Here is a 16,467-nt window from a genome sequence, read left to right as displayed (position 1 = left end):
GGATGAATAGACAAACTGTCGTACCAAAGGACTCACTATATCATGACAATCAAGAATATTTGTTCAATAGAATGTAAGATCACTCTTACGATATGTTGCGAATGGCATGATGAAATTGGTATACCCCCACCCGGACGGAAACATGGGCTCAATATAGAATATATTAACATGATACAATCTTAAAAAAAAACTTGCGAAATGTTGCATATTGCACAATGAAATTAGTATACCCCCATCCGGACGCGGATTAAGAACAACATGACTTTTTCAATCAAATCTTGAAAGGTGTTACAAACAAAACAAACTTACGACACCCCTTCTCTTAAGTTGTAGAGGATATAATAAAACACAGCTTTGAAAATGAATCAAACATATATATCCTTTTACTTTCGTGCTTATGTTGTCTTAAATCAATAAATTCCACATTTCTTCGCAGGATGCATCGCACTACCTATCGAACACTCAAACTCTTTGGCGAATTCGTCAAAATTTGACAAAGGGCCTATAACACGAAATTTCTCTGGAACATGAACATCACTGGCCGCTAGTTCTGCCCTTATATCAGGAAGCGATGTGGCACACATCAATTGACCAAAGCTTATAAAGAACAACTGACGATTGTTGTATTCCAAACCAGGAAAAGATTCCTCGGCATCCTGATGCTTTTCACACCAACTTAGATAGGCCTCATAGGCCAAATGCAATCCCCCATTATCGGCAATATTTTCATCTTGATTGGCCAATTCGGGCAACGGCCGACCCCCATAGCTATAAGACTTGTATTGGTCAACAAAGCATCTGGCATGTTGACGGAAATGTGTTTCCGATTCCGTATCCCACCAATTTAGAAGGTTGCCTTTGATGTCACACAACCGACCTACACCAAAGAAGCCATGAAAAATTTCATGAGCCACAACGAAGCCCAGAGTTCCAAAATTATAGGCATAAGGGTAAGAACTGGACCAAATGTAGTTGGGTTGCAGTATACCAATGGGAACTTTAATGACATTTTCTATAATCACATTGATGGGTGAAACCCCACCGGGCATTATGGGCGGCGGCGACTTGTCGAATTTTGCCCGGGCCAATTCACCTTGACGCTTTAATATTGACTTCATATTGTGGATATAGTCAAAGTCGTTAATATCCATGCCCCCGAATTCTTGGGAAAAATTATTATGCTCATAGGTGACTAATTCCAAATTTATGGCCTTCAGCTTTTGAATCGCATATTCTCGGGTTTCTGCACTCATCCATGTTAGTCTGTCGGATTTCAATGTATTCTCAAAGGCTGTTTTCAACTCGTGCCACAAAATATTCCCACCCTCTTTTATGTGCTCATTGAAATACTTGCGATAGATGAGATTTACCAAAGGCTGATGAAAGACATTTCTAGTACTTATGATGCAATTTTTTTCCTGCTGCTGGTCGTAAATGTCATCCATGAAGTTGGCTAGGTATTGATAGAATAAAAAATTGGCCACTGTTTTGGGGGAGGCTTTTTGCATCACTTCGAAAGTGTTATCCAGATAGCCGGGTTGAATAAGCAATAAGTCGGGTGTGAAGCCCAAGGCTTCAGTTACCAATTTTTTGGTATCCCAGACAGGTGAATATTTGTCCTGAACCGTATCAATGGGTACCAGCCTATAGATTTCGCTTAGATTGACATTCAGTTTATTATCAAACATACCGCGGGCCAATGATGTTTCGAAATCTAAAATTTCATGGGCAGTTTTTGTATTCAATCCCCTTCGAGCATCCATAAATACTCCCAATTCTCTAGCAATTGACTGTAGACGAATCTGCTTTGCTATGGATAGGGACTCATCCACATACAAAGAGATGTCCTTGAAGGCAAAGGGCGGTTGGACAAAAGCCACACGGCTAATCGAGTTATCGTTCAAGTCGCCAGTAGCGCCGATTTTAAAGAAAATTTGTAGTCCAGTCTTATAGATAATTTTGGCAACTGCGCTGCTCCAATCGAAATCACTCTCCCGCCAGTTCTCACCCTCCAAAACTGGCATTTGTCCAAATTCTTCGATCAAATCTTGGAATTTTTGCTTATAACTCCCCACCCAATCCCAAGCAAGTATGCAGGATCTATAGAAACTTTTGATATTCTTATCCACGTCGGTGTCATCAGAATCCTCAACATGCATTTCGTTTTTGATTTTATCGAACATGGCATCTTCCAGTATTTCAAAAGTGTTGAGTGTTGTATTGGTGGGATGATATTTTGCAAAATTACCGCAAGTGAATTCGAAGAAATCTTCACAAGGATCAATGGAATCGTTGAAATATTTCAGCATTTCTGTGGCTTTGGTCTGGCGTATGACACTTGGCGTATGTTGGGCATTCAATTCAGCTACAGCAATGGGCAAGCCCTGGCTATGGATAGCCCGTAGAAGTGCGACGCAAGCATAGAATATGAAGACGTTTTGAGACATTTTGTTTTGTTTTTGTTAAATAAAACAGTTGCTTAACTTTCTTTTAAGAGATTCATTTCAATACTAAATGTGTGCCTTGTTTTGAGGTGCTATACAGCCCCAGCTGCTGCCAATGTTCATTCGCAATACAATATTAAATTGACAACGTAATGCCCTTTAAGGTCATGTTTGTGTGAAGAATTAATTGAAAGAGTCACAGGGTTACGATTTTTCCAGCACTGATAAATTGTTTTTCTCACATTACACCTGACAACATATTAACTTTTGTCTGGCGTTTTTAAGCCTAAGTTTGCATATAGGGTTTAAATTTTATCAGTCTTAGCCTAAAAACCATTCTTATGAAACCAATCAATGATGATATCAAAAGTTTTTATTCATCTCTTAAGGACAAAATAATTTTCTGTTGTCCTGTGTATTATTCAAATAGATGTTTTCCTGTTGTTTATGCCTCTCTTACAAAAATGGTCCAAAAATGTGTTTTGAAAAATCCTAATTAAAGTCGATGAAAAAAAAAGAGTAAAATATAGCCGCCCCGTAACTTATGGATGGTGTTTGACAAATTCCCATGACGTTTTATTTTTCTTACGGGCAAAAACCCGAATGAACTCGGGTAATCATACCCGGCAAGGAATAGATGTGTGTCAAGTACGGTCCAAATCGGTCTACAACCTGGTGTAGCTCCCATATAAACCGGTCTCTCGATTATCCTTGTTCGGTTTCAACGGTGGTTATCTCCTCCTAATGCTGGCTACATTTGTGAATAACTTTGCCATGTAAAAACTTCTCCCCAACGAGATATCGCACTGCGGCACGCCTTTCGGACTCGCCTAAAAAAAGAAGGCCCCTTATCATTGAGCTAAATCGGACAGCACTTATCGAATCAGACAGCCCTCATTGATATGTGAGAAGTTTGCCGCTGCTCCTCAATGGAATTTTCATGAGCAAATTTTCATTTCTAAAGGCGGTATAAACGCCCAAAAAGAGATGGATAATCCGGCTAAAAACGGGACATATGGTCACTTTAAGTATACCCTACTCCAGACAGGCAAACGAGAGCATACTCGGATTCAGATTATCATGCATATCAAATTTTTTTCACTGTGTAACCTTTTAGAACAAATATTTGAGGTGTTAAAAACAAATAAACAATACACACATTCCCCCCCTTCTCCTATGTTATAGAGAATATAATAAAACACAGCTTAGAAAATAAATCAAACACAAATATTGTAGCATTTAATTTTTTTTTCTTAGAGGTAAATCGTCCTTTTTCAGCCTAAAATTAATAAATTCCACATTTCTTTTCGGGATTCATAACACTACCCACAGCACACTTAAACTCCTTGGCGAATTCTTCAAAATTTGACAAGGGACCTATGACACGAAATTTCTCTGGTACATGAATATCACTGGCCGCTTGTTGTAGCATAAAATCAGGATGAGTTGCAGCACACCACAATTGACCATAACTGATGAAGAACAATTGGTGATTGTTGTAATCCAAGCCAGGAAAAGACTCCTCGGCATCCTCATGTTTTTCACTCCAACTTAGATAGGCCTCATAGGCCAAACGTACCCCACCATTGTCGGCAATATTTTCTCCCTGGGCGGTCATTTCGGGCAACAGTCGACCCCCATAGCTGTACGATTTGTATTGGTCAACAAAGCATCTGGCATGTTCACGGAATTCTTTTTCCGATTCCGCATCCCACCAGTCTTGTATGTTGCCTTTGATGTCACATGATCGACCTATATCATCAAAGCCATGAAGAATTTCATGAGCCACAGCAAAACCTAGAGTTCCAAAATTATAGGCATAGGGATAGGAACTGGACCAAGCATAGAAGGGTTGCAGAAAATCTATGGGTATTTTAACGGCATTTTCGATGATCACATTGAAAGGTGAAAAACCGGTGGCTATCATGGGCTCCGGAGATTTGTCGAATTTCGCTCGTGCCTTCTTTCCCTCATACTCCAAAATGGCCTTCACATTCTGCACATAGTCAAAATTGTTGATTTCCATGTCCTGGAATTCTTCAGAGAAATTCTTATGCTCATAGGTGAGTATTTCCAAATTCATGGCCTTTAACTTTTCACTGGCATACTCTCTCACTGCAGCACTCATCCAACTGAGTTTGTCGGTCTTCAGGGAATTCTCAAAGGCGGTCTTCAACTCGTGCCACATAAAGTTTACCCCCTCCTTCATTTCCTCATTGAAATACTTGCGATAGATGAGATTTACCAAAGGCTGATAGAAGATGTTCTTGGTTTTCTTAATGCAATTTTTCTCCTCTTTCTCCGGGGAGTTTTGAATCTCATACATGAAGTTGGTTAGATATTCATAGTACAAATAATTGGCCACTGCTTTGGGGGAGGCGTTTTTCATCACCTCGAAAGTATGGTCCAAGTAGCTGGGTTGGACAATCAACATGTCGGGTGTGAAGCCCATGGCCTCATTGATCAATTTCTTGGTATCCCAAACGGGTAAATATTTTTCCTGCACTGTTTCTATATCCACCAGGCTATACAGTTCACTAAGGCTCAAATCCAGTTTGAGATCAATCATGCCGCGGGCCAAGGTTATCTCGAAATCTAAAATCTCCTGAGCCGTTGTGGCAGCCAACTCTTGCTCAACACCCAAAAAGTTGTGCAAGTCTTTTGCAATGGTCTTTTTACGTTTCTCCCTGGCCATGGGCAGGGACTCGTCCACATACAAGGAGATGTCTCTCAAGGCAAAGCTGGGTTGTGCGAAAGCCACACGATTGATGGAGTTATCGTTCAGATCACTATTGACGGCAATTTCAAAGAAAATGTGCAGCCCACTCTTATAGATTATTTTTGCAACGGTGCTGCTCCAATTAAAATCACTCTCCTGCCAGTTTTCACCCGCCAAAACTGGCATTTGGCCGAATTCTGTAACCACTGCTTGAAGTTTATCCTTATAGGAATCCCTCAGACCAGGGGCACTAATGCAGGATCTGTAGAAGTTCTTCATGTTCCTGTCAATGTCGGTGTCATTGGAGTCGTCGGCTTCCATTTCCTTTTTGATTTTATTAAACATGGCCTTCTCCAGAATTTCAAAGGTGTTTACCGTTGTATTGGTGGGATGGTATTTTCCAAAGTTGCCACAAGTAAACTCAAAGAAATCCTCACAGGGATCTACGGAATCATTGAAATATTTCAGCATTTCTGTGGCCTTAGTTTGGCGTACAATCGATTGTGAATGCTGGGCATTTAGTTCAGCTATGGAAATGGGTGTGGCCCCAATGGTGGGCAGTAAACCCATTAAAACCCATGCATAGCATGCAAAAATTTTCTTCAACATGTTCCTGCAATGCTAAATACACCAAAACGCCTAACTTTCTTTTAAGAGATTTATTTCAAAACTAAATTCATTATGTGGCGCTATACAGATCCCAAGCTGCTGATAAGTATCGCTCGCCATACAAATTCACTTTTACTAAAAATTTGCCAAAGCCCCTGGTCTTGAAGACCTTGTCTGTTGGAAAAAATAATGGTCAGTGTCACAAGGTTATCATTTTCAGAGAATACCCAATATTGCGGCTTTTAATACTACACTGGGCAACACTAACAGCTGTCAACTGTTTGCTTCAACATTTCAAAAATGTTTGCCAATATTTTAAGGGCGAAAAAAGTTCTTGTTGTCCTATGTATTGTTTGATAATTTAGAATAAAAATACTTTTGTTATTGGTAATGTAAATCTATTTCTAGCTCAAAGTTGGCATGGAAAACTTTTGCCTCGGTACTACAATAGGGACACATTAGAAAATTCTTTAATCAAGGGACAACTTTCAATAACAAAGGAAAAACTGAAACTTCGAAGGCTGCTTAGAAAAGTGTATAAAAAAAATGTTTTAAAATAAGTAAAAACCAAGTTCGGTCCACCATAGATTACATTTGTCGAGTTCTTTTCCCGATATCTCTTTTTGGGCAAACAAAGGACAAAAGAAACGAATTGCTATAATATTGGAGCCATATCAAGTTATGATGCGAATCGGACCATAATTGAATTGAATATTGAAGACCATAGTAGAAGTCATTGTGAACATTTTCATCCAATTTGAGTAACAATTGCTCCCTTAAGGGGCTCAAGAAGTAAAATAGAGAGCTCGGTTTATATGGGAGCTGTATCAGGCTATAGACAGATTCGGACCATATTTGGCATGTATGTTGATGGTCGATGGATGGAAAAAGCCGTTGTACAAAATTTCAGCCAAATCGTATAATAATTACGACCTCTAGAGGCTCAAGAAGTCAAGATCCCAGATCGGTTTATATGACAGCTATATCAGGTTATGAATCGATTTGAACCATACTCAGCATAGTTGTTGGAAGTCATAACAGAACACGCCATGCTAAATTTCAGCCAAATCGGATGAGAATTGCGCCCTCTAGTGGCTGAAGAAGTCAAGATTCAAGATCGGTTTATATGGGAGTTATATCAGGTTATGAACCGATTTACACCATACTTAGCACAGTTGTTGGAAGTCATAACAAAACACGTCGTGCAAAATTTTAGCCAAATCGGATAGGAATTGCGCCCTCTAGACGCTCAAGAAGTCAAGTCCCCAGATCGGTTTATATGACAGCTATTTCAGGTTATAGACAGATTTTAACCATACTCAGCACAGTTGTTGGAAGTCACAATAAAACACCTCATGCAAAATTTCAGTCAAATCGGATAGGAATTGCGCCCTATAGAGGCTCAAGAAGTCAAGACCCCAGATCGGTTTATATGACAGCTATATCAAAACATGGACCGACATAGCCCATTTACAATCCCAACCGACCTACACTAATAAGAAGTATTTGTGCAAAATTTCCAGTGGCTATAAAAGGACGGACCGGACAGACGGACGGACATGGCTAGAGCGACTTAAAATGTCTTGACGATCAAGAATATATGTAGTTTGTGGGATCTTATACGAATATTTTAAGGAGTTACAAACAGAATGACGAAATTAGTATACCCCCATCCTATGGTGGAGGGTATAAAAAATGTTTAAAAAAAATTTACAAATATTTGAAAAAGAAAAAATATTAAAAAATAAAAATTAAAAATTAAGTTTTCAAAAAAAAAATAAAAAATGATTATTTGGTTTGGCTGAAACTTTACAAAATTACCTCTATTGTGACTTCTAACTTCCATTTCAAATAAGATCTGTATCAGGCCATAAACTAATATTGCGTTAATATTAACCGATCTCCCGATTTTACTTTTTGAGCCTAATTTAGTCTGCTGATATTAGCAAACAGTGTCTGCTGATATTTAATTAAAAATTTTAAACTTTTGAATGAATACATACAAAATTTTTGAACTTCTAAACAACATTTGAGGCATTTGCTATATATTAAAATAAAAAATTAAATTACTGCTGTGCCATTTTTAGCAGACTCTGCTGTTACAGCAAACATTTTTGCTGTTTTTACTAACAAATTTCTCTGAGTGTATAAACAAATCCTTGAAAATTTATTGCTGGAACCATTCTCCTTTTTAAGTTCCTGTCTATATAGAGTACCCTTACAAAGGACTTCACAAATGCGGTCCATGGTATCTTACAGGGTATAAAAGATTCGATGCGGTCGAACTTAACAATTTTTTAACTGTTTTGGCTGTCACTGTATGGCAAGAATGGTCTTATCAATATTTCTGTCAAAGATTATCATTGGCTTCTATCTCTTAATGATGTTGTTGAACCATAAGACACAACGTCATAATTTCGATTTCATTTGAATATGATTACCTTAAACATAAATCAGCAGTTTTGAAACGTATGAAATACAAAAGAGCGTGATTAAGAGAAAGAGAGTGTAGAAAAAGAGCGACTTTTAAAAAGAGAGGAATGAGTAAATGCTAAAGTTAAAATCCAGTGATGCTAATAAAATATTTTTTTCAATATAGGAGATATTGTGGGATTTTTACCCTTAAGAGAGCCCATAGGTAGTTGGGTTGGTGGTTAGCTTGAAATATCAGTGAAGAGGTCTTGACAACAGAGGCTTTGGTCTGCCGCTATTATAGTATAGAGGAATATTATCAGGTGTGAGTCAGAATTTTTACTGCCACTTAACCTAAACTAACCCTGACTCACATGAAGTTTTGATTTTATTTCTGGGTTAAAATGGGAAAATGCATTTCTGCTTGCACAAAATTCCTCACAAGTGTATGTCGGACTTACTGTTCCGCCGTACCGACTAAAAACCTACCTTATCAATACTGAAATCCAATTTCACCTTGGTACCGCTATAGCAATACTTCTAGGTGGCTTTCAAATTGGTATTTACACACATGAATTTTTTATGTCTACGATTGGCTTTGCGGTCCATCTTCCACGTTTTTCGTTTTCCCATCAAGTCTGCAACTTTACGGTTGCTTGTAGTTTTGGAAACGTTAGCCGACGTTGTTTATTCTCTTCAGCTTGCAGGTCTTGTTGCCATTCTTGCTATTACTTGCACCACAGCAGCTGAGATGGTTCGGTATGCGGATGCCACTCTTAGTGCGGCGCTGGACATTGATCAACTATTGAGCTCTGTGCCTGACGTGCGGACCATATGTCCAGATTTATGAGATTTTTAAGAGAATGCTGTTACTTGCTTTCATTAAAAGGTTCCTCTTTATTAGGCGAGTCTGCTCCTTTTGAGCACAGAATTTAATCTGATGACCGAAAGTCATTTTGAAATCTAGTCGTATTCCTAGGTAATTTATCACCATGATCGTATGATTACGTCGCACAATCACAAATATGTCAAAATAGTCAAAATATGGCATTTGCGAACGGATAGTGATAACTTTTTGAAATGTTAAATAGTTAGAGCTGACGTGTTATCGAGATCATGAGCAAATCATTTTTGGGAAACAAAGTCACATTTGTCCAAAATGGGTATTTTGTGAAAAAACACGGTCAGAATTTTTTTTGGATTTCTAAAAACACTTTTATCTGCAAAATTCAAGAAGAATTGTTAAAACTTTTTGTATGAATCACTTTCCAACAAAAAAAAAAAGAATTTTGGACATTGGACCAAAAATTAAAATTTGGCAGCCCAACAACTTTTAGAAATGCCGAAGTGACCTACTTAATGGCCCTGCCAAAAGGCGCCCGGACCACGTAGGGCCTTCACTATGATATCGATAAGACATCAACTCTAACCATTTCAAATTTCAAAGAGTTATCTTTATCTCACTGTGCGTCATCAACTCACATGTCGATTTCTTTACGAATTCGCTGTCTGGTCAGCAGTACTAATTCGGTCTTGATCGTGGCCAACTCCAGTCCATGCTCGTGCAGCCAGTAATGACCTGCATGAAATTGCGCTGGGCTTTTTCTGTTTCCTTGTCGGTATGACCGCCCCAATGCCGTCTGAGTAGCCTACGCGGAAAGATTCGTCAGGGATTTCTATCCTTCAGTTCTCGCCAAAGCTGATGTTCCCCAAGTCTGGGCCCAGAATGTACCCCTGAACCGCTCCTGATGTTACATGTAATCTTTATGGTCTACACTTGATGTCGTAGATCAGGGTTCTAGCATGCCCTAATATGAAGCTTAATGCCTGCGTTCAAATCCTGACGAGACTATCAGAAAAAAATGTTCAGCGTTGGTTTCCCCTCCTAATGTTGGCGATATTTGTGAGGTCCTATCGCATGCATAAAAGCCAGTAAAAACTTTTCCCCGAATAGGTGTCGCATTGCAGTACTCCGTTCAGACTTGGCTATAAAAAGGCTTAAACTTGAATCGATTTGCACTCATTAATATGTGAGAAGTTGCCCCTGTTCCTTAGTGGAATGTTCATGGGCAAAATTTGCATCAATACAACATTGTATGACACAATTGAGAACTCAGTTAAACAGATAACATGACACGAAGACAACGCGATGAGTGAATGCAAAAAGATAGACGGATTCAGATTTCAGTGAGTGCACGTTGCAATGCATGTTTTTGGATACATTTTACTTCAGACAAAGTATTTTTCTTGTCGTCTGCTTTCGTAGTACGAAATTCGTACGAACGCAACGTGGTTGATTTAACAAAAGCATGGGTAAACACACGCACACACACGTGTAGGTTTTTTATATGAGACAGAAACAACAACAGTTTGTGTGATCAGTTGATCTTTTGAAAATGAAGTTAGACGCTTGCATATGAAACAGTGTGCAGGGAGTTATTTCGCATATCTCACTGTAGCGGCGATGAATTCGAGATAAAAATAGTGTCAAGCACTGAATGGGGGTTGTTTTTTAAAATTATCTACTCAACAGCAACTTGAGCCTTTTACCCTGTGTTCAGTGTCTCACTCTTCAGTAGACTTGAAATACAACAATATGTGGATTCAGCGTTTACGAGTTCTGCGAAAATAGTCACCAATAAATGGTCTAGTGCAGGAAATTTTTGGGGAATAACGTATTTACAATGTTTTTCATGGCATCATCGTTCGAATTCTAGCTTTTTCATTACCACTTTGTTGCCAAGGCCCCACAAATCTCAGATAATGTCCTCTCTCAATTCTTCCCACTGATCTTTCTTACAATTCGGTATGGCTTTTTGAAGATTTTTCTTAGCCTCCTTATAGGCTTCGTGTTTCGATGCTGCTTGACTTCTCCGCCTAGCTCTTTTATATTATCTTCGATATCTGAGGATGTTTCGCCTAAGCATTTCGGTGGTCTTGTTCCACAAATACGCTGCTGTTTGGTTTCCTTTTAGAGTTCTGTTTTTTTATAATATAATTTTATATTAAAACTCCTAAATATAAAGTAAAACATTTTTACAAAGTAAATTCACTCTTAAAAATACAAAAAAATTTTACATCTTTAAATTAAGTTCAATAATTCTTTAAGATTAGGACATACATTTTTCAGTGAACGCTTCTATTTTCACAGTTTATTTTTTTTTTCTTTACCTAATGTACAGTATTGTCATTTTCCCGAAGTTAATTTTATAACGATGACGATATTTGACTTTTATTAAGATTTTCATCTTTAATAATAAGACAAGGTAAGATACTATTTTACTATAATTAAAGATAAGAATTCTGTAATATAAGGAAAAAAAATTTGACCAAAGGAAATTTTTACTAAAGAAAGTTGCCAAATGAGCATCTTAAAATCAAAAAAAAAAAATCTTTCAAGTTTGCTGAAGCAGATATTGCAGAATAATGGCATAACAGTAGGAAAAGTAAAGGCATTAAAAAAGCTCCACACAAAGAACCAAATAAAGGACACAAATGTATTTAGTTTTTGTATTCCAGTTAATAAGTAAAAAAAAATTGATAACGTTTTTTAACTTCTTTTTAATTTAGGCCTTTATTCAGAAAAGTTTCGTTTTCTAAACAAAAAATATTTGTTGACTTTTTCCACTTTTAAATTTCTTAATTTAAGCCAAAAACATGTTATGTTCTCATAAAATTTTAAAAGATTGACAACTTATGAAATATGGTATAGCTTATTTACAAATTTTATCTTGTTTTTATTTTTGTTTTATTCTCATTTCTTGTTAAAATTTTTGTTTATCAACTACTTGCAGCAACACAGAAAAAATATTTGTTGCTAAAAACCGGTAGCATTTTAAGTTTAACACGCAAAAGATCCCAACGGCTATCTCAGTTAACACGGTTTAAAAGCCAAGACAAGCCAAAATGTCCATACAGAATACATTGTCCGTCTGTCTGTCATTTTACCAAAAAAGAATGTGTCATGTAATTCTGTCACTTGAAGTGATTAAAGTAATTTGTCAAATCGTTCACTCACACATTATTGGTAATCGAAAATTATTCTTAGTGTCCACAAAGAAGGTGAAGAGAAAAAACTTGTTTTGCTACTCCAAGATAAACGCCTTCGGGGAATTTGTATAAAAACAAAAATAACAAATTTTTAGAAGGTATAGTTACAGTTAAAATTTGAGCGAAAACAATTTGAAAAAAAAAACGACTTAAAGACTATTTCCGCAAAATTATAGAAGGGGCAATAATGTTTAGAATTTTAAGGAAATTTGGTATGGTTAGAGAATTTTAATCTAAGGAATTCTCTTTTTCTTCAGTCTGGGTGATATATTTGCTAAGTAACTGTAGCAGGTCGCCTCAGATGCATAGACAGGGAAGTATATACATAGAGGGCATGGGACCGATGCACATTAGAGTGTCCCAAAAACCAATAATTAATTTTTTGAAACGCTAAAACGTAGTGCAGAACCGAAATGGCCCATTTGCAATCACCAATCACTAAAATGTAAAATTCAAAATTTGCCCATGAACATTCCACTAAGGAACAGGGGCATACTTCTCACATATAAATGAGTGTAGTCCGATTCAAATTTAAGATCAATGATAGGGGACCTCCTTTTTATAGCCGAGTCCCAACGGCGTGCCGCAGTGCGACACCTCTTTGGAGAGAAGTTTTACATGGCATAGTACCTCACAAATGTTACCAACGCTTAAAATTTTTTCTCATGGTCTCGCCAGGATTCGAACTCAGGCGATCAGCGTCGTAGGCGGACATGCTAACCTCTGCGCTACGGTGGTCTCATATTTGGATATACCTCTCATATAAATGTTTCGCCAGATTTGCTAACATATGGCTGTAGTAACTGCAATTTTTGACTGATCTGCATAAAATTTGGCACGCATTGTTTTGTTACTCATCTAAACTATAATAGGCTAATTTACTAAAAACTGACGCTTTTGAAAACATCTTTGCCCGAAATAATTTTGGGGACTTTTGTTAAAAAATCGGGCAAAATTTTTTTTTTGGCTTTTTAAGAACACTTTTATCTGCAAAATTCAAAAAGAATTCATAAGATATCTCTATTCGTTATTTCCCAAAATTTAATTTTGTCACCAATCCAAATCAAGCACTAACATAAGAATCAAGCTACAAATGCCTTCGTAAATCGGAAAATCCGAAGCCAATCTCGGCCAAAATTTCAAAAACTAAAAATTAAATATCGAAGCCAATCTCGGCCAAAATTTCAAAAACTAAAAATTAAATATCCCTCAAACCACTAGAGATATTGTATATATCAAACGGATTTTTTTGAGCATCATTCAGCAAAAAATAAACTAAAAATTGGACCGCAAACAAAGAAATGGCAGCCCGAACATTTTTTCGAAATGCCGACGTGACCAACTTTTGGGCCCTGGTAAGAGGCGCCTGGACCAACTACAGCCTTGAAATTTTGCACATGATCTCGATAACACCTCAGCTCTAACCAGGAACCCGGACCGGGTACTTTTTTTCGCTTCGCTCCCGCTCCTTTACATTTAAATTGACTATTTATGTTTAAAATTTCTTCGTATACACACCCTGCTTGATCGCCGTCTATATCGGATTATATCTTTTCAAAACTCCTATGTAATGCTTTGTCCTGAATTGATTTCTTGAGCCTCTAGAGGGCGCAGTTCTTATCCGATTTGGCTGAAATTTTGCAAACCTGTTTCTTTTAGGACTTCCAAAATTTTTATAAAGTATAAACTCCATCGGTCTAAAACCGTTTGAATGAAATTTTGTATAATTTCTCCTTGAACTCCAACCCCTGTTTAATCCAAGCTCCCGATTTTACTTCCTAAGCGTCTAGAGGGCGTAAATATTTTTTGATTTGACTGAAATTTCCATAATTATTTCTTCTATAAATTTCAACGTCCATGCCAATTATGGTCTGAATCTGTGTCTATTGCTCCTATATAAACATATCATCCGACCTTACTCCTTAAGACTACACCGGAAGCAGTTCTAACTAAATCTGGACTGTGTTCAGTTCGGTCGGTTAATCTGCTCCGATCCCGCTACACTCTCGATCCGGCAAAAATAGGTCTGCATCGCTCCGCTCCAAATCCCAGGCCCTTACCATTTCAAATATCAAAGAGTACTCTCTATCCTTTCTCAAATGGTATATTTTTTCTAGTTTTTTTTCGATTCCATTCCATTGCGCAATGTAGCCAGGTGGGTAGCCAGGTAGGTAACCAGGTGGGTGGTTACGAAAATAATTTATTTCTCGATTGTGTATCAGAGTGAGTTGGCCCCCGAAATGAAATCCTGGCTTCTTCAGCGATCGGAGCTATATACAAATTTGAACGGATATGGCCTATTTCAATTCCCAACGACATACACCAATAAGAAGTAGCTGTGCAAAATTTCAAATTAAAGGGATTTGGAAATGCAGCACGAATTTGATATCCATATTTCAGTTGAAATGTCTGAGGTGCCATCCCTCCCCTAATAGAACATTACCCTAAGGAAGAACATTACCACCAGGAACCGACGAATTCGATATCCGCATTCAGGGCGAAGTGTCCCCACCCAAAAAAGATATTAGAGAGTCAAAGAAAGCGCAGCGTAGCGGGCCTGGTTCGGCTTGTCAGGTTATAAATAAGGATTTTGTGGCTGAATATCCCAGATCTGCAGATCGCTCTATTTGGTTACTATATCCAAATATGGTCTGATGTGGACCATAGGACCTTTTATTGGCCAAAGGACCTAACTCGGTAGATCGGTCTATATGACAAATTTGGTCCGATCTGGACTGTGTTCAATTCGGTCGGAAAATCCGCTCCGATCCCGCTCCTGGTTCAACAAATTCCGCCCTGCTCCACTCTCGTTCCGGCAAAATTAGGCCTGCTTCGTTCCGCTCCGAATCCCTGGCCCTAACCATTTCAAATTTCAAAAAGTAATCTCTATTCGTTCTCAAATGGTATATTTTTCTAGTTTTTTTTTCGATTCTATTCCATTGCGCAATGTAGCCAGATGGGTAGCCAGGTAGGTAACCAGGTGGGTAACCAAGTGGGTAGCCAGGTGGGTAGCCACTTGGGTGGCTACGGAAATATTTTCTTTCCATTTCGTATAACAGTGAGTTGCCCCCAAAATGAAATCCTGGCTATATCGTTGATGGGAGCTGTATCCAAATCTGAACGGATATGGTTTATTTGCAATCCCAATCAACCTACTTCAGTAAGAAGTAGATGTGCAAAACTTTAAGTGAATAACTTTATTCATTCGACCTCTATCTTGATTTTCACAGACGGACGGACGGGCATAGCTAGTTTACCCTAGAATATCATGAAAATACATACCTTATAGGCCGTAGATAAATATTTCAAAGTGTTACAAATGGAATGACCTGATTAATATACCTCCCATCCTATAGCGGTGGGGATTAAAACTCAAATATCTTATGACTGTCACTATGATTCGCTTCATTTTCTTTTACCGCACTAAAATCTTTAATATTCCAAACTTTAATAAAGACAAAAATGTCCTTGGAACTTTAGCACGTTTCCTAATGACTCTCACAAAACCCCGCAGTCAAGGCATGCTAGTATTGGTGTCATCAACAAAACAAACTGTACCTTAATAAAATCATCATTATTTAGTCCTTTAATGACTTTTCAGCTTTAAACTCATTACCCCACAACACAAAGGCAAGCATTGATTGTTTGGCCTTTTAGTGGTGAGTGCACATTCTCATTTCATAACAGCTGATGAAAAATTTGGGGTCATTAATGTGAGTGCAGCAACTAAATTGCAAAACTCAGTGGGAGAAAAAATAAATAAAGAGCAAAGTTCATCATTGATCTGCCGCGGCAGGAAATGCCCTGTTCAATACCAAATTGGGAGGGAGAGGAAAACGGACATTTACTTACCACTCGCTTTTTTTTTCTTGTTTGCAAAGTGTCATAAAAAGAAAACGAAAGAGAAACAAAACTATTGTAAGGACAAGAGAGTAATTTGGCGTTTTGGGTGGTGAAAGTAGTAAAGTCAGGGGTTTATAATTGCAAGTTCATTTGTATGCATATGTATGTGTGTGTGTGTTTTACGAGCTTTGGCAAGTCGTGCACGCACGCAAACATGTTTGTTTTTTTTTTTGCTATTTTCTTTTCTGCTTCTTCTTGCTCTTCTCGGTATAAAACTCATGGCTTTGGATTTTCCCCACATTTATAATTCCTTTGCTGTTGCCAGTTGTTTTTACGATGGCTGTGTTTGTGTGCCAGCCAAAGGACCTAAGCACATACCCAAAAGCTCTC

At 37.9% G+C, this 16,467-nt stretch overlaps 2 protein-coding genes across 2 annotated transcripts; both read right to left on the bottom strand.

Moving 5' to 3' along the window:
• Window positions 1–353: 353 nt before the first annotated feature.
• On the bottom strand, window positions 354–2,490 carry LOC106082831 (neprilysin-4). The gene has a single exon (XM_013245563.2). It carries the CDS (start codon window positions 2,445–2,447, stop codon window positions 411–413), a length of 2,037 nt encoding a protein of 678 aa, XP_013101017.2. The 5' UTR covers window positions 2,448–2,490; the 3' UTR covers window positions 354–410.
• A 1,167-nt stretch (window positions 2,491–3,657) lies between these two features.
• Window positions 3,658–5,832, bottom strand: LOC106082818 (neprilysin-4). The gene has a single exon (XM_013245555.2). The coding sequence runs from the start codon at window positions 5,770–5,772 to the stop codon at window positions 3,730–3,732; it is 2,043 nt and encodes a 680-aa protein (XP_013101009.2). The 5' UTR covers window positions 5,773–5,832; the 3' UTR covers window positions 3,658–3,729.
• Window positions 5,833–16,467: the final 10,635 nt, after the last annotated feature.

The sequence above is a fragment of the Stomoxys calcitrans genome, chromosome 4 (genome assembly GCF_963082655.1).
Source record: "Stomoxys calcitrans chromosome 4, idStoCalc2.1, whole genome shotgun sequence".
In the NCBI taxonomy this organism is placed as follows: Eukaryota; Metazoa; Arthropoda; class Insecta; order Diptera; family Muscidae; genus Stomoxys; species Stomoxys calcitrans.
This window is presented reverse-complemented; position numbering and strand designations above follow the sequence as displayed.

What these genes read in the sequence shown, in the direction of transcription:
- LOC106082831 (XM_013245563.2), bottom strand. Translation starts at nt 2,447, where the DNA reads ATGTCTCAAAACGTCTTCATATTCTATGCTTGCGTCGCACTTCTACGG.
- LOC106082818 (XM_013245555.2), bottom strand. Translation starts at nt 5,772, where the DNA reads ATGTTGAAGAAAATTTTTGCATGCTATGCATGGGTTTTAATGGGTTTA.